Here is a 27,060-nt window from a genome sequence, read left to right as displayed (position 1 = left end):
CTCAAAAGACAATGTAGGCCCTTAAATCGCACTGACGGTTTGGCTAAGGGATACGGCGGACGATTTCGGGTGGCCATGTGTTATTTGAGTGGTTTTACGGAAAGGAAGGCTTTGACGCGATTTAATTGTTTGACATTTTTCCCTTTAAGATCTTCCCAAACAGCACGTACTACATAAGATCGGAGTTGCCTTGAGGTCGAGCAAGCTGAAAAGAGACAAGCGACGACGCAACTCGTCACCCGTGGGACAGACGCTATCTTAATGCATTTTTCGGTAACATAACGGGCGAAACATCTTCCGTCCGCAAAGACCACTAAGTTCAAATACAGAACACAGGCGAACCGGCATCAGTGACCGCTGTCCTTCTTCCTCTTCTAAACTCAACTGATCCCGTCTCGCTCATGTTTACAGTCAGTTCCCAATTCATGATTGACCCGTGAAGTCGAGCTAAAGCTTGCTGCATTTGGAACCTGTTCGACCCGTGTATCAATGAGTCGTCTGCCTACAAAATGACTTTGCGTAATTTTTTGGGGGCGCTTACTTGATCATGGAGGGCCTTTAGCAAAACGGGGAATGAGAATGGACTTAGGGTGTCCGCCTCGGCCAGGTCAGTTGTCTGTATGAAAGGTAGGAATTCAGCTACTTCGTGATCGATGGTTCGTCTGTTTTACTGTAGAAACGCAACGAAAAGGCTGAAGATATTCACGTCCGTTAGGGTAAGAATAATTCTGTCCCCATTCGCCAAGCAGAAAACTGTCTATGAATATCACATACAATGGATTGCGGGCGTGACCAGTGCCCTTTTGGCGCCGGTCATCAAGATCCTGTACGCTATTTCTGTACAACATTTTCGCCGGAACCCACGTTGCTTTAGGATGGCGGATACGGTTTGTAACCGGCTCATCTATGTTTTTTCATTGGCAAGCCGGAGAGCAACTTATTACAAAAACTTTCTCTCCCATGAAGAACGTAGAGTTGGGTCGCCCTTTTCCTTGAGGATCATTACCAGGTTAGCATCTCTCTGCAGGGTTAGTACTTTACCAGTATCGAACATTAATTAAGCAGTGATTTCCAGCACCGTGTCAGAACGATGGCGCATTTGCGATACTTATTGCAAACCCTATCGGGACCGGGGGCTGTCTTGTTGCGTAGACTGCGAAGACCTTTGCACAGATTTTCGGACTGAGAAGTTTTGTTGAAGAATATCGAGATGTATTGAAATTTCCTCCTCCTTCGCTGCGACTAAAGAGAGCACTGCGCATAATATCTTATAATTAAACCACGGCTTGTGCTTGCGAATCAATAGAGGGTCTCAATGTAGATAGAAAAATTTTTATCAAACGTTACGCATAGGTTTCGGTATTTACCACGTCAGGCAAAAGAAGAACTTGGTGGGCGCGTTCCATGTGCAACGAACAGGTGCACACAGTAGAAAGGCGCTACATTAAAAATGCCGGTTGTTCAAGTCTCTATTTGTACAAGGCTGTGTCTGCATTTAGGTTCTGGAGAGAAAAGAGAGCCACACTTGCCTCTCCCTGTTGCGCATTGGGGCCGGCCCTCCGGCCATCAATGCTATCACAACCAAGCAATCCTCGATCGTCGGGGCATGTAAAACCTGTTGGCCACGGTTCATCTGTTCGGCGTGGTGCTGTCTTCCTCATCGGTGGCCAGCTAACGATGACTTCGATTGACAGCAATTTGTTTTTCTAAGTTGATCCGGCTGCTCAACCTTCGGTTCTAAAAGCCCAGTTTAGCTGGATGGACTTGCTGTTCAAGCGCTCTCAGGCTGTTGTTACCGATAGCCCTTGGGAGAACCTTTCATTCGTCAGGATTCACGCACTTCAAAAGGCCCCTGACAATACTGCAGACCCCTTCTCATAGCTGCAACTTCCACTAGAGACGATCGAGCGCTGAGATATTATAATAAATTCATAACATAAGCCAAAAATGTTAAGAGAGGAGTCGGAGTTAGCATGATAGAGCGCATATCTTTATTGATTTGTATATATAGATTCATTATTGAATATAAAAATGTATATGGAATTGGTTCACACTGGGACTGGTATTTTTCCAACGTAGAACACGCACAGGTGTCTTCTTTAGTCCTTCCCGTATTACAATCATTATCCATATCCAATTACTAGTGTTCTTGGGTAAGATACTAATTTTTTTATACCTTAAAATGTTATATTTATATATATATATATATATATATATATATAGTTTAGCGTACTCTGCACACTACTCAACAAATCACTCGTGACCACCTCTGGCCATTTCATTTATATTATATATATATATATATATATATATATATATTATATAACTATTTAGTATCATTTCAGTGTTTTTATTGATAAATAATAGATTCTACAAACACTGGCCATTATCTACTCGTTCTGTTTTATGGCGCGTTCGTTTATAAGTCGATGTTTGTTCGGCTGTCAGTGACCACGACTTGCATGTAATTTCGAATAATAGTTATGGTAATGTTAAATTTGCCGAATCCTCTCGCTTGGCCGTACTACATTGGTAGATAGAAAGCCAAATACTATACACGAAGCTTAAAACAGTTTCTTATCGCCGCTATACAACCCACATATCTATCGCATCTGTCTGTCGATTCATGCGCACTAATACCTTTGCAAAGGAAAGCTAGAAAATTGATGGTATAAGAACCACACTCCTTTCGTATAAGACAACAGTTAGGCGACCAGAAACTCATTGCAACGTGTAGAATAATATTCAACAGGTACGTGCTCATGCCGAAGTGCTCAGTTTCAACAAAACGTTAGAAAAGAAATGACATCGCACAAAAAAAAATTATTGAGAACCGCATCGAAACAAACCCTCCACGATTCTACAGAATCAATCTGAAACTTAGCCAGCCAATGATAATGGACAGAATAAAATTCGTGGAATCAGACAGTGGACCGCATTGTTACCTGGGAACGTGTTATACAGTGCCCGAGCAAGATGAGTGAAATACATACATCGCAAATAATACATTATTATGCAATTTTCGAATAAAGCAAATAGATCCAATTTGACTTCGCAAGAGAAATGCAACTTTTCGACATAAAATTACGTTTAATTATACAACCTGTACATAAATAAACACAAATGTTTGATAGACGACGAACAAAGCGTACTGGAATGGACAGTTCGAAGTGTTCTTGCCTTGTATTATGGCTCACACCACTACATACCTAATAGTTTTCTTTTTTAGTTTTATGTTGTTGTCGCCGTTCTCGTTATTTTTTTTTTGTGCCAGATTCTTCTTCATTTTGGTCACCAGCTTCTCATCACCGTCACAGCTTCTCCCTGAATTTGTTTCATGTTTTTTTTATCAACACCTTCACCCCCTGGTAACCGAGTTAGAACATTTAAACTACTGTTTACTATATTACTGCTAATATAATAATATTAATACGATTATAAACTATAATTTGCGTATATCTAAAATAAAAACGACATACGCGCAAATATACATCAACGAGTTGCAATAGTTGTAACGTTGTTGCAGATACTTCCTAAATCGTCGAATATCTCCACACATGGCGTAGGGTCCTAACAGTTTTCATTTTTCACAAAATTTGATGATAACTCTTCGTCGTAATGGTTGCTGGTCGTGATACATAACGACAATGATCTGAAGCATTGTCGTTTGTACTAGTCCTGAAGTAAGCTTCCTGGCCGGCTCAGGCTAAAGCTGGCGTGAACTGCTTGCTGCAAGCAGTAGCATAAATTGAATCAATCGTGAGTAAAACTGACAAAACTTAATTTTACTTATAGTGGTTATTAATTTCATCGTCACGTCTTTTTAGTGATAAACGCCAACGGATCCTTAGGGTGCCTTCACAAAATTACGTCTGTGTCGCCGCCTGGCTGGTCGGCACGCTCTTTGGCGGCACGTTTCGCCTCCTAAAAGAACAAAAACATCAAGTCATATGACGGAGGTCTAATTCGGAATACTAAGCGGGTAACGGCGTATAGAAAGATCAATTTTTCTTATATTAGACCTACCATTAGTCTCTTCCTTGCCTCCTCGCGTTGTTTGTCTGCACTAGCTGACCCGTTTCGGGGTCTGAGCGGATTAGGAAGTTTCTTTTTGACAGGCGAGTCCGAAATCGTACTTTTGGCATGAGAACTTTCCCTAGGAACTTCCTTCCAGCCATTGGCGCGCATAGCTTCGATTTCAGTGAACGTACCCAACACCTAAAGTAGAGAAACGATTTTTATAAGCTAGTAAATATGTGCGAAACCTTTGTGGCTACCCAGGTATACTCCATTCTGTTTTGCGCACCATCATTTTGAACTTTAGCCACTAAAACATTTTACGTACTAGTGGTATCTGTCATGCTGGAAATCAATTCAGATCCAAGAACATTTCTATAATAGGCAGTTACCTGATCAATTTGAATAAGGATCATATCCCAAAATCCTTCGAGATCACCTCGAGTAGTAGGAAACTCGCCTTCAACCGGCTCCCCTAAGTTTTTCTCACATAGACCACGGAATTGTTTGCATTTTTGTGCGATCAACAGATTGCCTTTGCCAATCGCAGCCCGTAGACGACCATGGACCTGAAATAGCAGAGATTGTCGCAATAAGTATGTTGCGCTAGCAGAAAGCTGCGAACTAGATTCTGTTCATCAGATATATGAACAAGCCTGGTGTTCTCAAACTAACACTATTCCAACTTACTAGTTTAACCTACAAGGAAACAATTGTTCACTAATAAATTTGACAAATAGAAACGAACTTCTTCTGAGTGAGTCTCCTTTAGATATTCCTCTGTAATTTGCACCCTCTTGCGGATACGATCTTCAGCATCGTCAAGTTTTGTGAGAAACTCTCTCCCCGCCATTGCTTCGTCACTTCCTTCAATTTCTGTTATTCCCGATGATCCTTCCCAAGTATCAGGATGCGGACTTGCCTGCAATAAAGCAAGTCACTCCTTGAACCCAACGATCAGCAATCTCCGATAATATCCTTGCAGAAGTAAACAGGCGTCCTTCATTCTATTGACACTCACCTGCTTGCCCTGTTCGCCAATCTCTCTTGTGACGTTCTTCTCCTTCTCCTTTGCGTAGATATAACTGTCCTTATTCAGAGAGCTTAGCTCGCCCGTGGTATCCTCACCTGTATCGTAGTGAATTTGCAACCCGACGCACGTCACGAAACAGAATTGTTAACTACGTTATTGTCTGACTTCCAGCGACTTAAAATATAAAGCCACTTATTACAGTTAGATCACAAATGCTGTTTTTGTTGTCGTTAATGGTCTCATCTGCTGGTATCTAACAAAGGTGAATAAATTTTACTGGATGAAATCTACGATGCCGATTAGAACTATACGTAGAAACAGAAGATTGCCAAGTATATTTAATGGTAATAAATGACATACTAACTGATAATTCGTTTAATGCTGAACAAATGCAAAGGCGATATTTAATTACTCACCAAATACCTCTTCGACCCCGGCGGATTGACAGCCCGAACTGTTCACCACTGTGGTTGTCTTCGTAATCGTCGAACCGCTGATAAAACTTCCATCTTCCAGTTCCTCGACCCGGGTTTCTGTGATTTCCTCCGTTCTGATCGTAACCTCTCGTTGTAGTTGTTCAAGGTCGATCTCATCTACGCCTTGATCTTCACTTATATTGGCACTACGACTGGTGTGAGCACTGCTTCCGTCGGTTGCCACCGTATCAGCGTCCCCGTCGCCTTCGATTAGGGAATCGCTACTTCCCAAACTTGTGTTTATAAGCTCTACCACTTGGACCTGTTCGCGCTCAACCTGTTACCGAAAAGAAGTAGCCATGGTTGGCCACCGGTAGACATCAAATATCTTCAGTGAGCAACCCGATCACGATACCGTAACGTTTAAAGGTTGTCTTTAACAAGTGACGCGTCTCTATAATCTGGTAATAAATACATTCACTACATAGTCTTAATTTAGTTATCAATCAGTTCATACTTAATTAATATCAAGACTGTCGCTGTTCAAGCAACCGTTTTTGGTGGTTGTTATGATTATTACGTCACGGTTACCTTGCTGTATTGAGGTATCGTTTCAACTGTGCTCCTTGAATGCTTCTGTTTCTCTGACTCTGCCTGAAGTTGCTCTTCAGCCACCCTCCGTTCTTCAGCGACCCTTCGCTGTTCTGCTTCGACGGCTTCCTGAGCCTTGCGGCGTTCTTCAGCTTCCTTTAACCTGTAAAGATATGTTTACAATATGTGCTATTGTAATACTCGCATACGATGAACAGTTAAAGCATTCTGAGGAACAGACGTTACATTACAAAAAAAAAACTATTTTTGAAAACAATACGTCGGACCTCTTTGCAGCACTAAAAAATTATCATTAGATCTTTAACTTACATAAACAGTTGCGGACTTGTCAAAATGTTTATATATTAAACATCGGAACATATATATTATGTTCCGATAAGTGCATGTCCAAAAAGTACTGAAATAAAGATTACAGCCTTACGAATAAACTTCAGCCGGCAAAAAGAAGATTATTTGCGGCAAGGCTGGCGAGCTTAACAAACCGGCTCAATGCCTAACGGTGATACCGGACATTAAGGTAGAGCCTAACAACGAAAGAGCCTTTTTTCGGCAGCTGTAGTACCCCTTGATCAAGGACGCATTGGAATGATGCATAAAGGAACAGGATACTCTTCTTAATCCTTCAATAAAAAAACTTCCAATCTAAGACTCGTAACAAAAAATCCTATCTTGTGCAAAAAGTACCTATTAGGACTTGACTGTAGCTTTAAGGATGGAAACATTTTATGTTTTAAATATTTAAAAAATCGATTCCTGAAAACTCATGTGGATTTTAATCGCAGACTTCTTTCAGATATCATATCTATAAGTTTTTAAGTAAAGGCAAAAATTATTACTTTAATTTCGTGATATTACATATCTTAGTAAAATAAAAAAATGCTATTGAATTGTTTTGAAAGATGTTTGTAGGAAAATCCACGATAGTGATAGAAGTCTACCTTACAGACGTAACCTGCAGCCAGTTCATTGCAGTCTTCTGTATGCTAGCAGATATGGTTCGAGAGTAACACGGCTTTAAATTACCTTTGACTGAAAAGCAGGGCTTTTTGTTTTTCAATCTCGCGCTGCTGTCTGTAATATTCTTCGGATTTTTGCCTTGACGGGATCTCGAACCTTGGCGGCTTTTTGAGCTCTTCAAGCGGCTTCACTCCTTCCTTAACATCCTTCTTAATCAGCTTCTCTACAAATGCTGTTTTTTCCTTGACGCTTTTTGGAAAATTGGACGGCCGTAGTTCTTCTTTCTCTATATCAAATTTGCTGCCTGAGTCTAGAACACCAGCCTTATAACTGTAATTGACAAAGTACCTTTTCGTTAAAGAAATCGACATGGAATCTAGGCAAAGCCAGTGATCAGTCAAGAGAATATATTAGCAAAACCATTGTTCCTTAAAACCGATAGCCCTAGCTAAAATGCAATTAGGAATCAAGTTGTTATTTAATCAGACTGTTGGATTCGTCGAATAAATAATTCGTTTAAATATTCTAACTAGTATTCAATAAAAATGCATAAAACGTGTGTGTTGTTTGTAGTACTGATCATTATATACTGTACCTGGGTATTTCGTAGGGACTTCTTTGAAAAGGCCCTGCGCTCTTCGAACGTTTCTTAAACTCCTCTTTGGTCTTTTCACCATATAATGACTGTATACGCTGAGCTATTATCGATGGTCTTTCGTTTTTACCTGGAAACAAAAGATGAAAGAAATATGACGTATATTGTATGTTTGACTAGAAACACCAGGATGATAACTTGGGTATATAAAAGATGGCCATTTAGCAAATGTGCGTATTTGATTATCTCCGTTTGCAGCATAACGGTTGTTTAATTTTCGATCACGTGTCACAGATTTTGCTTGAAAATATGAGACAAGGGCTGGCATTTGCGAAATGAAGCCGCTCAACTACAAAATATCTTTCTTCTACGAATATATTTCTCGCTTTGCCATAATCGGTTTCAGCATCCGCAAATACCCGCAAAGTTCATTTGGGTTAGTTTTTCATGCACTGATTGGAGCCAATGTTTGGGAAAACCGTTTTATCGAGTTACCTCCGTTTTGTTGAGGAGCTGCTACCTCGAACGCAGTCTCAATTCGAATCTCGTTCACAGGTGAACAAACCGCACTCTGCAATCGGATTAAAATAAAAAGCCAATCAAATATTCAATTATTGAGGTCATAAATTTATTTAAAATGCGGCAGTACCGCCAGAGCTACACTATATAAATGCGATGGATAAAAACTAGTTCACCGGTGTTAGAAAGTAATTGTTTTTTTCTACTTGTACTATACATACAGAATCATAGCGAAAACTATCAACACTTTTGCAAACGTTTACGTTTCCAGATGCTTTCAGACAGATTTCACGTTTCACTATTTAGATATATATATTAGTGTAATAGTCGTGTGATATATGCGGATGAAGTTGCTAAAAAATTATAACTTCTGTCTAGACCGAGCAGCTAACCATGCAATAGTATCACTCTCAGCATAATATCAGTAGACTAGTTATGGCAACAGACGATCATCGATGCTCATATTCTATCATGGGACGGCGTAACGGAGCATGCAGACTTAATAGTGTTTTCGTAGAAGATATATATTGTATAAACATGATTCACTATGATTTTAAAAAATAGACTTGGATCTTTTGTACTGGCTTACGTAGCACGTTAGCTGTTTGTGAAGAGGCTTCATTTTTGATGAATCAAGGTAATTTGGATATGGTTACAACAAGAATTCGATTCTAGTAGATTTCCGTTGCATTGATGACAGCATCTTTACAGCAGATGTTGGAAGTACATGTGTTAAGCTTTTCGCAAATTTTTTATGCAAACTCTTCCAAACAATATATTTCGAAAAATAACGTGGTAACTAACAGAGTTTCTTGTAGAGGAAGTTTTTGAATTTTTAAATTATTTAATGTGATTAGGGAAATAGGCGTAATGGTGTAACAAAAATTTGTTATCGACTGACTTTCAAGTCAGAATCCCGCTGAAATATACCTAAACTAAATATTTCACCCACATATGTTCGGAATGTCATCAGAAGTATGCAAATGTACTTCTATATAGGAAAACATTCATGTATATATGGGCGATAATATCAAGTACATACAAGGTTGTGGAAGGCGTTATTCGTAAGGGCAGTTGCAAACGGCGCTCCTTCAGGTGGAGGATCCAAAGCTACTCGGCTGACGGGAGTAAAGTTTCGACTTAGACGTGAGTAGTCTGCATAGCCATAATTTGTGCAACTGATTCCTACGTACGAGGGGTCTCGCCTGAAAGGAAAGTAAGCGCATGAGGTGACGGAGTAATAAATACAACGGTTTTTAAAAAGGTGTCAATCAATTCACATAAATTATCACTAATTGTGTCTTTCAGTACATATGCAAGTTGAGCCGCAGCTCGTCCATGATCTCCGACGACCAAGTCCCATGGCGGTAGCCTTCACTGTTACAAGACCTAAGCCCACTGCGGACGTCTGCACCGTAATCCGTTTGAGATCTCCATTTGTTCTTATGGGCTAAAAATATAAAGTCTACCAAAATACTACCATTACCGGCCGGACAACTTCAACTACATAAGCAGCTAATGACAGGCTCAACGGTGACGGATTCGTATGCGGTTAAAAAACAAGTTGTGTAGGAAGTGGTTACAGATACCGACGATGTATGGGAAACGAGATTTTTACAAATTACAAGAGGTTATAATGCGACAGTTTGGATCGAAAGCAGGTTTATATAATTAAAAAATTGCCCTCTTTTTGAAGTCGAGATGCATAAAAATTGCTGCATCTGCAGCTTGACGTTAGTGTGAAGTTGAGTAGCGTTCGAACTTCACTGGCTTTTGATCGGTCCTATTAGCAAACGGTATGTTACTCTTACAAGGAGAATTTTATGATTTCATCATTATTACCAAAAGTATAATTTTTCTTGCATATTATCTAGCAAAACATCTATTAGGACAGCTTTTTCGTAAGGATCCTATATTTTGTAGTTTTAAAGTAAGTTTGCTTACCAACATCTAGTCTAAAACGCCTATAGTCGGAAATAAATCACACCTATTTCTCACTAAACAGAGTGTTTAGATTTTAATAGTTGGGTTATCATGATGGCCTGTTAGAATGAGCCTAATTGTCAACAGAGTTGTTACTAGCATGGAGATTTCGTTTCGATGCTATTACATTGTATAGGACCTTTATGTCAGAACTACAGCTGAATAAGACGAAACAGAATACGAGTAAACTTTAGGCAAGAGAATTTTATTCGACTGAAGACAGGTCGAAACTCGATGTAAAACAATTAGGTAGCTCGCTAAAAATCGCAATCTAACTGTCTATGGAAACGTCAGCCACACCCAAGCCTTCCGGCAAAACAGGGCTCTTGCCCTTACAATTACTCTAATTTTCATTGCAGCTAGCCGTTAATCTTTTAAAAGACCACTACACATTATCGTTCATGATGGTATAACGTTCATCGGATAAAAGTGCCATTTTAGGGGACACGGAAGCATCAATGACGATGGTCCGCCATCACATCTCTAGGGCTTTTGCAATGAATGAAAAGTAAGAAAGATTGCAATAAAATGAAGCCGATCATTTTATTTATTATTATTATTTAACGCGGCAGTCCGGCACATACTAGCAGCTACGCAAGCAAACAGGAATTCACTCGCTGTGACCACACAACGATTGTCCTATCAAGGGGAACAGATATTTGGATAAAGCGACCGATATAAGAAGCTCTGACTCTTCAAAGCCCGCAACGGTATAAGGCTGCCTAATAATACGTCTAATGCTTATCGTACTATGATGTTTCGGAAGCTGTCTTCTCAGCTGAGGAAAACGTCTTCTTCCTAAACGCATTTTCACGTTATAAAACTGACAAGAACTATACTTAGAGAAGGTAGATACTAAATGCAGCTTTTTTGAGATTTTCACGTTATAGCTTTAAAGGTTAAAGGATGATATGTACTAGTATATTATACCAATTATAGGTACAATCAATCCTAATATAGTTTAAATTTATTTCTAGCCTATGGACAATTTTAACTGTATTAGTGCATAGCCTAAAATAATGTGTACCCTTTCAACAGATCGGTTTGAGGATTCAAATGAGTTTGAGCTACGATACTCTTTTGTGCAGTGTTTATTCAATCGTATACGGTCACATGCTTCGCTATGCTTATGTCAATGATCTGGTCAAATGGACATAGCCTTTGTTTCAGCAAAGTCTCCATCCAATTGAAGTTGTTTCGTCATCCGTGTCAGCATAGGTCAAAAACCGTGTATTACTTGGTAGATGTTTACTTCTTTTTCATCATCCGGGGACTTCATACAGCAGAATACTACTAAACCCGTGGGAAAAACCCAACCGCAACGCGAAGAGCTGCTACCCGGTTTGGAGAAAATCGTATCTTTCCAAAGCGCTGCAATTTAAACAACGTCACTTTGTTATGGTTTGGCGTGGACTGTCACACGCGTAGGAGCGTCGAGGCTCATCTACAAAGGTTAAGCAGGAGTTAACAACCCCTGTAGGAACTATTTCGCGCATTGACAGACTTCGAGCAGTAAGCGTAGTCTCTGCTACCATTAAGTCGCTCATTTCCGATGGACAAGCTGTACTCAATCGGTCTGCGAACGATCGGCACACAGATGGAAGCATGGCAACCAGTAACCAATATGAAATGTGTGATGCTTTCGATCTAGCCCGTCGGCTTGCTTGCTTGTTCGTCGACTAATATACTCATACAACAAAGCATCCTGGCACGATTGGTCCAACGAGATAGCCATGTGCCGCTTTCTTAATGGAAACGAATCGACTGCAATGACAACAATCAAATGGGGTGAACATAAACTCGAGCCATTAAGGAGTAGGTCTGGACAAGACATGTACTAAGGGTAATGGATTAATTATTACTAAAGCTACTCTATGGCAGGTTAAGTGGCTGAACCAACCATACAGATGTATTGTCAGTACATCTAGCTGGCACAACGTTTCGACCTTCGAATTCATCTACGGAGTAAAAGCACCATTATTTTAAATATGATTTTTAGATAAGCTCTACGACAACGACAAGTTATAGATTGTTATTGCTTAATATTATAAAACACTTAATTAAATCCATAGAACATAAATAAAAACATAAATCCATAAATAAAAACATAGAAACCTGCCAGATATTGTGTATCATGTATGATGAAATGGGGCAAACGTCCTCGTCGTCTCAGTAAATCAACCCGACTATCGCCAGCAGCCGACACATTTATTCGTGAATCACATCTAACGTGTAATAATACATGGTCGTATATGTACAACGTTTCACCACGACAGTATAATCCTTAGGAATTTCGAAGGATTCGCATGCGCACAAAACTATCTTCTTTAATAAAAATGCAGAGCCCTTCAAGGGAAAATTTTTCATTTTTAAGAAACTATTCTTAGGCCCTTCTGTTTAGCCTCAAACAAAAACAGTCACCAAAATAAGAACATGCTTATCCCACTGAGACTAGTATATTCGGTTGCCACAGTAGGTCAAGAACGCGACAAAAAAAGAATGTTACACTTACCGATATATTCCTAGATACTTAACTTCAATAGTAAGCTAATGAATCGCCAAACACAATCAAACAGCAATAATGCCCGCCTTATTCACAACCTTTTTGCCTGCTCGCATCAATGTAAACAGACGTGCATGCTATCAAAGTTTCTCATTCTCTAAACACGTGCACGATATTTTCCCATGTACGTTTTGATTTAACAAACGAATCAACTACACTTGTAACGTGCACTTGAACGTTCGCTATTGCCTTCTTTTACGAGAAACTCCGTCTCGTCTCGACAATTAGTTCTTATTCCCAATTTCGAATCTGACTTTACGTTGTTTATTATTAGAGATACTGTGCTCATTTAGTTTAAGTCGTCACCGCATGCATTATGAGGAAAAGAGCGTTATTATGGCAAAACCATAAAATACGCGGTTCTAATCTTTCGACACCATAGGGCACAGTTATCCATATGTCAATATCAGATCATTACAGGATGTATCTAAGATTTACGTGGATAGATAAGTAGCTTAAAAGTGTATTACTAGTGTATTTTGGCCGACTATTCGTTTGTTTTCTTCTGCCACACTTGCCTAAGGGTACATGTTGGTAAAAAAAATACGCGCATGTCTCATCAATGTTAAATGCAGTTTCTTTCAGGAACCTCTCAGGTAACTAGAGGCTTAATACAGCAGTAGTCGGATTGCAGAGCTACTATACTAGCCTTAAATCGCACGGCTTGAATAACAATTCAGGCACAGTTCTATGATTTCCAATGTGTTGAAATTCGACTCCGAGGTAATGCTTCTGCTATTGTCTGATTCCAGTGAAGAACAAAAACGTCAGTAATAGAAACCACGAGGACACATACGTACGTTATTGTGAAGAGGTCCGTTTGGCAATAGTCTTTACCTCGAAAAGCTTCGGAACAATTGAGCGGGGTGTTAGCTCTGAGACGACCAGCCGGTCGACCAGCAAACTACTTGACTTGGCAGAAGACTATTGTCCTTTATTCCGCCTTCGTGAGGCGCCTTACCTTAAATTTGCATAGGTTATTAGCGCTAGAGCGGACTGTTGTTGCCCCGTGATAATATTTCAATGCCAGCAAATGCTTCGTGAAATCTTTTCCTTCACGACTTTTGTCTCTCACCGTACCAATGTGGGCTGACAAAGCATTGCAACTCTCGGCATTACGCAACACGGATTATTCTTTGAAAGATAAGTATACTACAAAAACGAATATAAAACGAAAGATATTAGCTGCTGTTTTTGCTTGAAAAAGCTCTATTTTTTTTTATGAAATATTGCAGGAACAAGTTTCTCTTATCGCCACACCGCTACGCCATGTAGCTGTTATTCCAAAACAAGACGTCAGACGATACACACTATTATAAGACACTCTGATACGTAGCATCGCCGTACCGCTAAAGTACAGCTTGTTTTAGTGATTAATATATCAGAAAATCGTGACCTAATACCGATCAGAATTTGCTATTTCAAGGTTATTTTTACGCGTTAGTTTTAAGAACTTTCTTTAAATATATTTTTTGTTCTAATTATATATATATTTCTGTTGTAAAGCACCGCTACATGATTTCAAGTTCATCTGCTGTAAAGACTTGTATGTGAACAAAGGTGTGAACGGGCATCGACTGTGAAAAGACGTTATATTTATACTAATCTCATAACTTTATACGTCTAGACAAAGAAAATCAGGCTTTAATACTAATATTTCGCCGAGGTTAATAGCTTGATGATCGAATCGGTAATGGACAAGCGAAGAGCATTGGCATGTTCACTCGGGGTATACAGTAAAAACGTATACAAAACCATGACAACGGTATGAATGCAAATTTAAGCCCATAATCGGTGGCTTACATGTGCCCCTGGCCTAACGCAGACATTTAAGTAGCCTAAGTACTACAGTTGACGAGAGTATATCTATACTAAGTAAACCCCTAACGACGAGACGACCCTTAATTAAAGGATGTTCAGAGATACTGTATATCTACGCAGCAGTTGGATTGGTTGCAAGAACATGTTTTGGCTTAACATATTATTAAAGCGTTTAGTGTAAAACAGGATCAAAATGTGCATCATTATTATTTAGAGCCTTCTGCTATTTGAATGGTAACCTAATTACCTTGAAGAAGTCTGTGTTCTTGAAGTGAAGAGTCTACAAAGATTCGAAAGGTAATTCGACAACGTGTTGAAGTTTAAACAAAGAAAAGCAAGCGTCTTAAAGTCTTTTTTATCCTTGCCCAAACGATGCGGTACCCATTTATCCAACTTTTTCATAAGTTAGTTTGACTGAGGTGAACATGTGCTTGAATGAAGCACTTTTACATACACCAAACCTGAGTGCTAACACTTTAAAGCCTGAAATAGGTTGACTAACTTCAACTACACCTTTAAACTCCTCGTTATTCAACTGCACAGGGGTCTTGAACGAAGTTAATTTCCGCGTTCAAATTTTTCTTTCCGCAATTCTTTAAGTAACGGCTCACGATGTTTCTGGCAAAAGAACCTTCACCGAATGCGGCAGGCTACCTCCACCGCTCTATGCCCAGCATTGAACTCCAAACCACTCGAACTTTACGACTTTTCATGGCTCGCCACAACACGTTTATTAGAAGTTCGAGCAATGATATCTGAGTAAAAGTTTTCCGATTTAAAAGACTATGAGTATATATCGGTTACAAAAGAAAGTGTTTCGAATATCGTCATTAAAATATCGAAATCGAAAATAACATCATTCTTAAAACGCGAGATTGATGTTTGTTATGTTTCTTCCTGATTTGTATGCCAATAATAATGATTATTGCTGCTGACTTCATTAATTTTTGTGGCTGTTTATCATTCCGGCATAACAAATAGAGGAATCACCTCCCCTTGACCATGGCGAAACACCTGTCGTGTGTTCTTTTATCGTACATTAGCAATGGTGAGTTTGTTTTCATCGTTGACTCATCGCGTGTTGTGCACACGTACTGGTCAGGAAGCAACACCGTATTCAACATATTGAGTCATCGTAAAAGTGCTGATTATTTTTAAAGCTAGATGGTTTTCAAGTTACATAAATCGTTGCGTTGGGATCGTTTAGGAGCTGCTTTATTAAACCGCTGGAACGCTTTTATTCAGGATGAAAACGAAGTGAATTAGAAATAAGTGAAATTTTTGCGGAGATCTTCTATCTTACAATCATATTGAGACAAAAGCGTAAATACTGCTCAGGCCAATAAGACGTGTGCAGTCTGTGGTAGAGATTGTCAAAAGAAACGGCTGGAAATTTTATCGTCGACGAATTAAGAAAAACATTGATTAAATTATCGTGGAAGCTGTGCAAATGATATCGCCAAGGGACTAAATACTCATCACCAGATAGTTTTAAACAATTTGAAGATAAATAACTGGCTTCAAAGAGCTTGACGTTTGGGTGCTACAAGAACCGACGCGTCGGTATTGACTCTACCGTATTTCCATACGCGAATTCTACGGTTGCGTAAGAGATCGAGCCACTTCTAAAACGGTTGATCTTGGTTGATGAAAAGTAGCTAGTACACGAAACTGTGCAAAGAAAAATTGTTCTACAAACTGTGGCAAGGCCCAGACCGACCCCAGGGAAAATACGCAGTGCCATGAACCGTGCATTATGAGTCGTTGCCGCCTGGCAATTACTAATAAAACTAGAACGAGCCGTTTAAAAAATTCGACCAAAGCTAGTGAACAAAAAGATGAACTGAAAAAATTATGACAGTGTCGAACCACACATATTTATCTACCCGCAAGAAACTAAGAGAACTTAAATGGGAACTTCAATTGCATCCGCAATATAGCGTCAGATCTTCAAGCATCAGATTACCGTCTATTTTGGTCACTACAAAATGCCCTTGATGGTGTTATTTTAATTTCAGTGGGAGGCTGCAGGAGGTATCAGAGATATTATAATCTTTATTCCCAAAAACACAAAGGTTCCACAGAGATGAAGTTACGGTGTTGCCAGGAAAACGGTAAACGGTCATCGACAACAATGGCGTATACGCAGTTGAGTAATGATATTTCAAGATATAGGAATAATCATTTCAATTTTCATGTAATAACTGCTAGTATTTTTTTTCTACAACATGATATTTTCTGCGGTGTGCTACAAGTGTAGTAAGAAATGATCAAATGACCTTCGCGAATAGGGGGTGGAGGTTATCAGTTATTGCGCTTTTGTCAACAAGTGCTACAGCAATGATGGATATAACGTATTTAAAGAAAGGGACGTGGTCCCATAGCGTGACTGAATTGCTTACACTAAAGGGCGAAGGAAGGTTCAGATATAGCATATAGCTCATATAGTAAGAACAGTTCCAAGTCGAATTATGCAGCCTTGTCTGCGTAGACATAAACAATGATTTATCGGCCTTATATAGACACGAATTATACATGTTCTACTTGACGTGCGTGGAGAGCGCTGGCCAATTGAAACTAATTGAATGCAGATTGCGGTAGGAACAACATAAATATTAATAAAGGCAAGTAGATTAGTGGATCAACAGTGCTGAGAGGGGCAAAGTAGACACTAGCGTATTTTAATAGAAGGAAAAAAGCAGATTTGCGTTACAGTTGTTTATACAGGAAGTTCACACTTTAGTGCACAGAAGGCGCAAGCACCTACCTCATTATTCTTGCCATACCTTTCCTATGGTAAACAGATGATGATGATATCAAGAAATATGTGGTAATCTTACGGATTTACGTATAGAACTGCCAGACTATTATGCAATCGTCACATCAACCACTTTATTTGTATAACCATTTCGTTTCTGCGACATATACGGCCTTAATTGTTCTATTCCTCCATTAGCCTCTGACAACAGGTAAATGATTTAGAAGTTTTCTTACTTGTACACTAACGTACAGTGCTTGAATAGGATCGTTTTACGATATATATTTCTTATTAGCGGTATCGCCGTATCGCAGACCTTTACAGAATTGCCTGTTTGCGCGGTATACACAATCTACACACACTATACCTGCATAAATTTGATAAAACAATCTTAATGCATCGGTAGTATGCTTTATTTAAATATAAATTGTCTCATTATTTATAGGTAAGTGAAGAATATTAGAAAATCAAGTCTTTTCGAAGAGTATATTTTTAACTCAGTATGAGAATAATGTACGTGCTATTATACTAATAGTTATATTGAGACTAGTACGTTTGTCCTACAGAAAGTATTTAGCAATATATCTGTTTGAGCTATCACTATGTCGCATTAAAACGTGCATATATATATATATACATACAAATAAGTACAATTCATTTAATAGAAAGTATATGTCAGAGCAGGAAAGTCGAGAAGCTTCGCGTCGGTGAAACCGTTTATGTAGTTCATTTATATTTCAGCAGTATTTTTATCGTAGCAATAATAACGAACATTTAAAATAATTAACAACGTTAATATTTTCGTCTTGTCTAGTCGTCGCTTATGCATTTCTCACCTGTACAAACAGAAAAAAACAGTACTGATTAAGGAAATAAAGAAAAAAAAAGCCAAATTATAATGATCAGCATAACGCGACTGTTAGCATCACCGCGAAGAATGTAAACAGCAGTTGGACGATTTCACCGTAGTCAAAACAAGAGGTGAAAAAATACATGACGCTGACAAAGTCCAACTTCCGCAACATTACACAACTGCGATACGCCGCCCTACGGTAAAGTAGTCAAATGTGCCCTTTTGGACTTCGTCTTAAACTACCAACTCGGCTCTATAAGTGAGACTTTTTCGGCTCTGTCAGCTTTGCTGGATGGCCGAAGGATTATTTTTAACTGCACGTAAAGGTAAGAACGGAAAACTGATATTTGTTTGTTATGATGAATTGCAAGATGTAGTGATTAGGGACGGCGAACAGCGTACCCATCAAACTAAGCGTGATTAAACAGACAGCATTTCTACTCTGTCTTTGTTGATCGAACGTCAAATACTAGATAAACAAAAGCTGGCAAATAGAATTTTAATGAAGGGATCACAGAGTAAAAATGGAATTCCTTTCAATAATACGCTAGCCAGTTCTGTATATTCATTTCATTACTATACACTGAGCGTTAGTAGACAAAGCTAATCGGCTTTAGCATCTATTGCGTGAAATGAGAATAAAAAAAATGAGTGAAGGCGGGAGCTATTTTATCTCAGCGAAAATACATCTCTTTAGTAAGCTCTCGTTGTGATACATGTGAGCCTAAAGCGCCCACAAAACAAAACTAAATGTTTAAGTCAAAAAAAAACCCATCGCTAAATCATTCTTCCCAGTATCCTAATCATTCTTCGCTTTGGTTGCTTGCTCGTTAGTTCTATACCCTTCCTCTCTATTAGAGTTTCGCGGGCAGATCAACAGCGCGATATTTCGCCAAGTACTCTAAAATGAATCAAGTATATATTTACGTTAGCGGCAAAACCAACAAGTCCAGTTGTTAGTAATGAAAGAGAAAGAGGTAAAAAGTGTAGATGTTTCGTTTGAATAATAAACAGCTTCACGGTGCAACTGACCCACAACAATCGCCATCAGCATCACTGGATTACATGACCTAGTGACCATAAAGGGGCACCAAACGGACGCTGGACATGTTGCCTAATACTCACGCACGTTCCATCGCCTCAACGACATTTATCTATATCGTGTCCGTATAGATTCTATGAATTAAAAGAATATCCAGCCAGCCTGCACAAGTTAAGATGCGAAGAAACTTTGTGTCTCTGTATCTGTTGCATGTTGTTCTTGGTTAATTGTTTCGTTTATGCTGCTGTTATTCAGGATTCAATTCAGCAACATTGAATCTTTTCGCGTGTGTTAAATAGGTCAAAATAGTCTAAAATAGAGTTCGGCTTCAGCTAGATTGGCTGATACCACGAAATTTACCATAGTCTTTCAATAGACTTTTCAATAGATGCTTTTTCAATAAAGCATGAAAGTGCGGCCTTAGATAATTTGTTCAAAAAGTATTCTTATAATTGTAGATTTAACTTCTATATATGCGTTTTCCTGTTTATTGCCACCGACCAATGGTCTTTCTCGTAAATAGGTACCTTACGAATGACGTGTTTTGTTGCAGATATATTAGTTTCTTAACAAAGCTGAAATAAACTCTCACCCGTTAACTGGACAGTTCGATATTTGCAGTAAGTGTGCTTAACAAACAAGGGTAAGCAACATCGAAGATAATAAATGTGTGTTTGTCGAAGCGACATCAAAATGTGGGAAAAGAACAAAGTCTAACTTTCTGTTGTCTCTCTTACAGATTGTATTGTAGAAAAAATCCGTTGAAATCTTGTTCTCGACTATCAAGCCCTGTCATGTACGTTTTCTGTTGGGTTATAATCAAGGTTACGCCCAGAATTGAATGGTTTCTGGCTCTGTATTTTTGCATATTGTTGAAATAAAAATGAACGAACGCAGACGATATTTACCCCTTAGTAACGCCAGTGTTTGAAACGGTAGTATTTGAAACGGGCAACAAAAGGTTAGTAATTGCAGCCATCTTCACCGGTACTCGCTGTCATTTTTCAGAGAACGCATACGAATATCTTTCCAGGTCATCAAAGCTTAACTTAGCCATTCGGCACTCGTGTCGTTTCTTACTTTCGAAAGATTCGAACGCACACGCCCATATTAGGTACTTCCTTTTGCAGCTACAATAACAGACGGGCAGACAGATAGACCAAGTCGTATCGGAAGCACCTTCTTCACGCTGATCATCATTTCGACTTCAACACCATTCGGGAGTACTCAGTCTCTTTTCATGTACCTCGCGGTGGACAAATGCCGATGGACATTTACAATAGAAAATATTTTTGCTACTGTTGCACCACGGGAAATAAACTACCACTTTAAAATAGAAAATATCGTTCCTCAGTTCACATTTGAATATGTGCCATAACAAAAGAAGATAACTTATGATGCACTGCACAACGATAGAAGGTAAAACTCAACGTGCGACCCACATATATATCACGTTCTGCGTTAATGTTTCCAACGCCATTGATGCTAGCTCCAACTTATGTCAATGTTTTTAGCAAATGTAATAACATACGCTAAAAATTAATCAGAAGCTTCGCTATCTGACTGTCCAAGTTCTGAGCGGAACTTCGTCTGCTAACTTGTCGTGGAAGTTAGTTGTTATTATTACCAACAGACTGTTTTCGAGAGCAATCGTATTTTTGGGTACACGTAAGTAATAGGGGGGCATTATACGCATAGAATGTAATTTTTTGTGTTAACATAACGCAGATCATCAAACCAATATAAATAACCGTTCTTTCTTTTCGCTAGGGTAGAAGTTTAGATGATGGCAGCTCAGCTAAAATGATATAATCATTGATAAAGCACTGTTTGTTTCTTTACTGGCCAAAAACCATCAAAGGCGTCGCCAAAATCACTAAACAAAATTGAGTATTCAGCCCAAGTGGTAACTGTAAGCCCATAATTTAGACTTACTATAGATGAACAACGGCGGCTCCGAACAGTTAATGAAGTAGGGGGTGCGGTTCAGCTGCAGTCGGCTTTGAACATAGTTCGCAAAACCTTATAATGCATCCGATGGCTCACTGGAGTGTCCCAGACTAGTACACTATATTTTCATAGAGGCTGCTACTTGAGAGTGAACTTCTGAAATCCTTTCACGTGTTCATTGTCGTCGTCGTCCGCATTAAAGCACGACCGTCCGCTCAGACACGACATATGTATCTGACTTAGATAAAAAAAAAAGTAATCAAAACTATGCCTGATCAGCAGCGATGTCCTGTGCGGGTGCCATCGGAAAATCTATCGGCGAAGAATTCGCCTCACACGCTCAATTATTCAAATTTTCGTGGCGAGTGCGGCACTTTCCCACCAGGACAATCGAATATACGGCTGACGTTAAACGTTCTATATGTACGAAAAGATTGTTGCCTCCATAACACTGTGTGATCCTTTCGCCGTAATGTGCTCCCGTCGTTAACAACAGCGACTCACAGGCACAGGCATACATATGCACATAAACAGCCTTCGGTTGTTTGTCCGGTGTTCGTTTCAGTAATCTATCCAATGCTAAAGCGATGCATAGAACTATGCTAGCATCGGTAATAGCCATTTTGTACTGGGTTGTCTGTTGTGACAGTGTAGCAACAACGGCACCTGTAATAGTAGCAGCGTATATAGATCTATCCGCCTATCGGCTCGGGTTGGCTTGATCATTCATTTTATTCAGACAAAGTTTTGGTGCGTGTACATATATCCGTGTATGTGTGTATTTGGTAAAGGAAGCTTACCTGTTGTTGGACGACGACTCTCTTGTTGTGTGCGTGGGCTCGTTCGAGCCCGCCGTAGCCATCGGGCCCACGTCGCTCGACATCCCGGCGTGCTTTGACTTCTGCCGCTGTCTGAATGCCTTTAGCCGGCCGCTGTGGCCAACGCTATTACGTCCGTTCGCTTGTTTTTCACTTGCTGTAGTTGTTGATTGCTTATATCTTCTGCTGCTGTTGGTGTTACAGTGTCCCGTCCGTCTGCTGGAGGCGATGGCTAGCCAAATCCGATCAAAGATTTCTCTCTCAATCTCAATGACTCTATCGCTAAACAGATCCGGCTTGATGCCCACAGGTCAAAGCGAATAGAAAACGTTCAGCTGCGACACTCTCCTTGACCGAAAACGGCGATTACAACTACTATTGCAAGTAGTAGTATTACTGCCTCTTTATCACGTCCAGCTGAAAAACACTCTTTCGGACCGCGTAAGGATCTATAATTGAACAAAATCAAACTTAATTCCGAAAGGGCTGGCTTCACCGCCGTTCCTCGATCGCTAGGTTATTTATAATAGTGCTTCGCTCCCACTTCTGATCGCGAATCGGCTCTGACAGCGGTAGCGTTAGCAGCGATCTCCACCCACACAGGAGGGCCAGTAGACTAGTAAATCGTGGTCACAGGCTGCCGAACTGATCTATCTCCGCTGGGACATTGTTAGCTGGCTCGTTCGCTTGGCCTCATAATAGACAACACCAGCTACTTTGCATTTGTTCATTGACGAAAAGGAGAACCACAAATAACAAGCACGGAAGCACCGTTTGTCTTATAGCCACTTACTGCACGTCGAAATAATAGACAAGTTTGATTACGCCATCAACGCAACGAAGATTGTAAACTCGCTATCCGCATTACACACACGTTGCACACAGCGATCGATTAAAGCGTAACTCTTCAGCCAGTCGGCTTGAGTAGCGCCCTGTACGCGCACACGTTCACAGAATCGTGGACGTGGGTTAGCTGTAGTTTTATAGTGGTAACGTACGTTTTCCACTCGTGGCGCGTCATGAGGCATCAACACTGCTAATTGTTATGCGGTCGATAGCTAGCGGGTCTTGACAGGGAATAGCGGTAAGTGATTAAGACGAGTGAGTGTCGTCTCCGCTGGTGAGCGCTTCCTTTCTGTCGCGCGTCCTCTTGGCGATAACAGCGAAAAAAGTAGAAACGTAGACCATTTCGATACACGATAAAGTACAGTTCGCAACGAAAGAACACAACTGCTTTTCTGCCGACCCGCTACTGGTAATGTTACTGTTGTTACCGAGTTTGCAACCAGCTGGACTACTATAGCGACTAATAACGACCTGTGTCTGTTCCGCGTGACCCGCAATTATTATTACATTAGTTCATATTACATCGCGTAACAACGTCGGCTTGCTGTTGAGTCTGTTGAAGTTTGCCTGCCTACTTTTACTACGGTGCTGTCGGATATGCTACAATGATCAGCGTGAGCATATCTGGCGACAATAGCAACGGCGCGTCATTGCAATAGAACAGCACAAAAAACCCCGCTGTCATAGCGCAGCTTCTATTCGCTAACCGGACTGGCGTTGATAAGAAGTACCGCTACCTCACCATGTCCTACCACACTGTACCCAGCGCACGCATAGCCACCAGCAGTATGCAATGCGGTGGCTAGTTTTACTAATGAATGGTAGCATTAGCTAAGGCTGCAGCTTCTATTAAAGCTGTCAGGCTATGCAATACTCGCTCGATTCCACTGGGGTGTTGGCCGGCGACGGCCTTCTTTCCTCCCCATTGGGTGTGTTGACGTCTCTTGCCTATGCAGCACCATCATTCGTTCGGCGGTCCACTGGGAGGTCTTTAGTGGATCAGACGTGCGGCGATTTGACGTTTGACATTGAAGGAACAAAAACCTGCTTAGAAATGTAGCTATTTCAGTTACGTAAATATTCATGTACTATCGAAGTTGTGCTCGACAAAATGTTGCTTGGTTACAAGCAATTACTTGGTATCATTGTGCTGCCCGATATATGTGAAGAAAAGGCATGTGTTGCCTACTAGCTGGAATTTGTTGCAGAAAAGGAGGAGACAAATACATGCAGACAGATACAAGAACAAATAAACTTGGGAATCAAGTCGTAAATTACTACCCCACAGACATACATTACTAGCCTAGAAATCTGGAGTTCCATTTTTTGAAGACGGCAAATTAGTGTGCTATAACTATCCCGTTGAAGTGAAAAAGAAAAACAGTCCCAACCAAAATGACATTAGTTAATTGGCTTAGTTCTTCCGTTTTGTATTTTCAGGAATACCGTAGCAATCAATTGTACTCGAAGATTCATAGTAAATTTAGCTTCATAAGCGTGGCTTTTAGCTTTTGAAGACATTTGAAGACAAACAGGCCCGAAAAATAGAACGTGTATCGAGAAGAAATGCTCTTATTCAGCAACTGAAAGTACAAACAGTTAAAAGTTCGCGTATCTGTTATCCTATTTCGAGCCTAAATAGCTACGGTATGATATAGGATCAGTAATACAAGACCTAACTAACACTAGCACATCTCAAAAATGACGACGACCTGCAATTATATTCAGCTTCTGATTCGACCTTTGAAGCTTTCTGACTGATGTAGAACATAATGGCAAGCAAACCGCACAACCGGTACACCGATCAGCTTCACCAGTAAGTGCGACCTAGGGGGGAAGGTTATATATAACCTTTGGGAATTATGTATTCGAGCTTGTCGTTGTAAAGCCCTACAGTACCCGAGAGTAGCGGCGGTAGCATTAGTAGTCATTTACCATGTGCGCCCCACGACTTTTGATTTCATAAAATTGCTTAGTTTAAAAGGCTTTCTCAGTATCAGCTCAGTTATGCACAGCACAAAATGAGTTAGTATTTTTACAAGCTGAAAAAAAAAACAGTAAAAGCCAATGTTAGTTCAACAGTTATGATCAGTGACAGAAATAAAGTGCATAACTATTGCTGACTAACTGCGGAATATGTGGCCAGCTTTGTAAATTGTGGATACTGTAAACGATAGGAATAAGTAGGCTATCAAACGAAAAAGTTGTATATAGTTAAGGACTCACCGAATTGTCACAACTCGGAACATTGGCTGCTTACAAAGTGTTTCAAATGAACTTGAATGACCACATATATCTTTCATAATATTTAACATTTTCAGTTCGAAAACCTATCGTCATCTCTACATACCATCATGTACACTCGCTATATGTACACTTTAGAAGTAGAGGATTTGTCCTATGTTATGTTGTTAAACTCAAGTGGGAAATCTTTTATTTTCTATATTTTCTAAATATATCGAATATACAAGCAGCTTATCGATTCTGGCATTTCCTAAAACCCCAAGTAGATTCGAAATTCAACTGCTATGTTTGAACTGTTTGTGACATACGATTGCAAATGGCTGCATATTCAATACTAATCCGATCAGTTCTGTAAATTGAATTTCATTCGAAGTGAAATGAGGAAAACTCGTTCGCTACAACCGTATTTAAATTATCCATTTATGAAGTGGTTACTTCGCACGTTGTTTTCATATCAGTTGACTAGAAACGTATAACGATACTCCTCATGATTCTTTTCACCTTATTTTCCCTGTAGAAAAACCTAGTAAATCTCCTCGAAAATCTCTTCGGAAACAGATCTACCACGATTACACACAGTGTTTTTTTTTTTAGTTCGATAACCAGGATATCCCTGGTTTCATTTCTCACTATTATGACGATCTGTTCATTCTTCGCATACAACGGCGCTGTTCTTTAAAGGTTCAACGAAAACTCCTGGATCCGAAATTTTAATCGATACACGTTATTTCGGTCAACTAGTGTTCGGGGTGACTAGTATTAGCAAATCTCTGACAGTTAATGTTGCTCTTGTCTCCGGCATCCGCTACGCGCTTCAAGGAGAAAGTTGCTCAAGGTCGTCATGCCTTATGACATCAGGATTTTACTGAGCTCAGGCAAGGAGGCTATGAAATGAACGGTAGGTTGTTTCGATTGGCGATTCTAAAGCGCGTTCCTAAAGTTTTCGGAGAAAATTAGGTAAATTTGGAGTCCCAGATCAGCGCCCTGATACCGCAGTAACGTGTGTTGGAGCAAGCCCTGCGCACGTGTCTCTTGTGGCCTCAAAGTTTTTAACAAAGAGGTACTACAACAAGAGCATAGTAAAGGATGCTGTAGAAAGAAGGAATATGATCACACCCATTATAGCTTTTTCTTACCTTGAATATAAACCCGAATCCGATTAACAAAGAAAATAGTTTTTTAAAAGTCATTAAACTGCTCTTTATTAGATTACTGTTTTTCTGTTGCCTAGCTTTTTGTGTTGAACGTGTTCAACTGCTTAATCCGAAGCTATGCTACAGCGAATGGTGTGTCCTACACAAAAAACCTTGTTAATCCGAATGCTATGTTTTTTTTTTTTTATAACAGTTATATTCATTCCATCGCCCATAATAATTGAACTTACATAATGGCTTCTTGAGTATACTAAATGCGCACTAGCGCATGTCCCAAAGTGCGGCAACTTGGTTTAGTGAGTTGTTAACCTGGGTTGTTTAATTGACCCGAAATCAAAATTAGTTCAAAAATTAATTGCGCAGCGCGATCCTCCCGCTGCCCGTGTCAGTCGTCCGAGTTCTGATTTCACACATACCGATAACTATAGCTAACTTCTCTCAAAAGGCGTTCCTTCTTTTTTTTTTAATTTTTCATTTAAATCTTTTGAGTAGAACCACTTTGCCTAAACTAATGCGAAGACATATTGCGTATTTTTAAGATATCTTCGTTTATCAAATATATGTATGATGATAATACACCTGTGTGACGTACTTAACGAAGTCGAAATATTTTAGAAACGTTTTATCAAGTAGGCATATGATGGGTGGAGCTAATTTCATACGATATAAGAAAGCTACTTTGGCGAGCTGGAGCTAGCAGATATCAAATAAATATCCCATAAATGTTAGAACTAACTGTCTAAGTTACTGCTGTATCACTTTTAAAATGCGCGTTAACAATAAAGTCACAAATGGAATTTTCCCTTAAGTACGTAGCGCTTGATCCCGACCTTCAGAAAGCAAAGCTTTGCTCTGTTAAAAATAAAGGCATAAACCTGA

The 27,060-nt window shown here is 39.7% G+C and overlaps 1 protein-coding gene and 2 long non-coding RNA genes across 3 annotated transcripts; all 3 read right to left on the bottom strand.

Moving 5' to 3' along the window:
* Positions 1 to 1,968: 1,968 nt before the first annotated feature.
* On the bottom strand, positions 1,969 to 25,114 carry LOC111264636 (uncharacterized). The gene is made up of 12 exons (XM_022840703.1): positions 21,920 to 25,114; positions 9,192 to 9,354; positions 8,126 to 8,201; positions 7,631 to 7,760; positions 7,102 to 7,365; positions 6,058 to 6,220; positions 5,467 to 5,803; positions 5,039 to 5,145; positions 4,766 to 4,939; positions 4,410 to 4,586; positions 4,027 to 4,218; positions 1,969 to 3,924 (listed from the first exon to the last, which is right to left on the bottom strand). The coding sequence occupies exons 1-12, from the start codon at positions 22,000 to 22,002 to the stop codon at positions 3,859 to 3,861; spliced, it is 1,932 nt and encodes a 643-aa protein (XP_022696438.1). The 5' UTR covers positions 22,003 to 25,114; the 3' UTR covers positions 1,969 to 3,858.
* LOC111264637 (uncharacterized) lies at positions 10,662 to 12,751 on the bottom strand. The gene is made up of 2 exons (XR_002682955.2): positions 12,645 to 12,751; positions 10,662 to 11,503 (listed from the first exon to the last, which is right to left on the bottom strand). It is a non-coding gene; the product is annotated as an uncharacterized LOC111264637 (long non-coding RNA).
* Positions 17,021 to 21,907, bottom strand: LOC111264638 (uncharacterized). The gene is made up of 2 exons (XR_002682956.2): positions 21,105 to 21,907; positions 17,021 to 18,110 (listed from the first exon to the last, which is right to left on the bottom strand). It is a non-coding gene; the product is annotated as an uncharacterized LOC111264638 (long non-coding RNA).
* Positions 25,115 to 27,060: the final 1,946 nt, after the last annotated feature.

The sequence above is a fragment of the Varroa jacobsoni genome, unplaced genomic scaffold, assembly GCF_002532875.2.
Source record: "Varroa jacobsoni isolate VJ856 unplaced genomic scaffold, vjacob_1.0 scaffold_881, whole genome shotgun sequence".
In the NCBI taxonomy this organism is placed as follows: domain Eukaryota; kingdom Metazoa; phylum Arthropoda; class Arachnida; order Mesostigmata; family Varroidae; genus Varroa; species Varroa jacobsoni.
The sequence above is the reverse complement of the archived record's forward strand: the minus strand, read 5'-3'. Positions and strand labels throughout refer to the sequence as shown.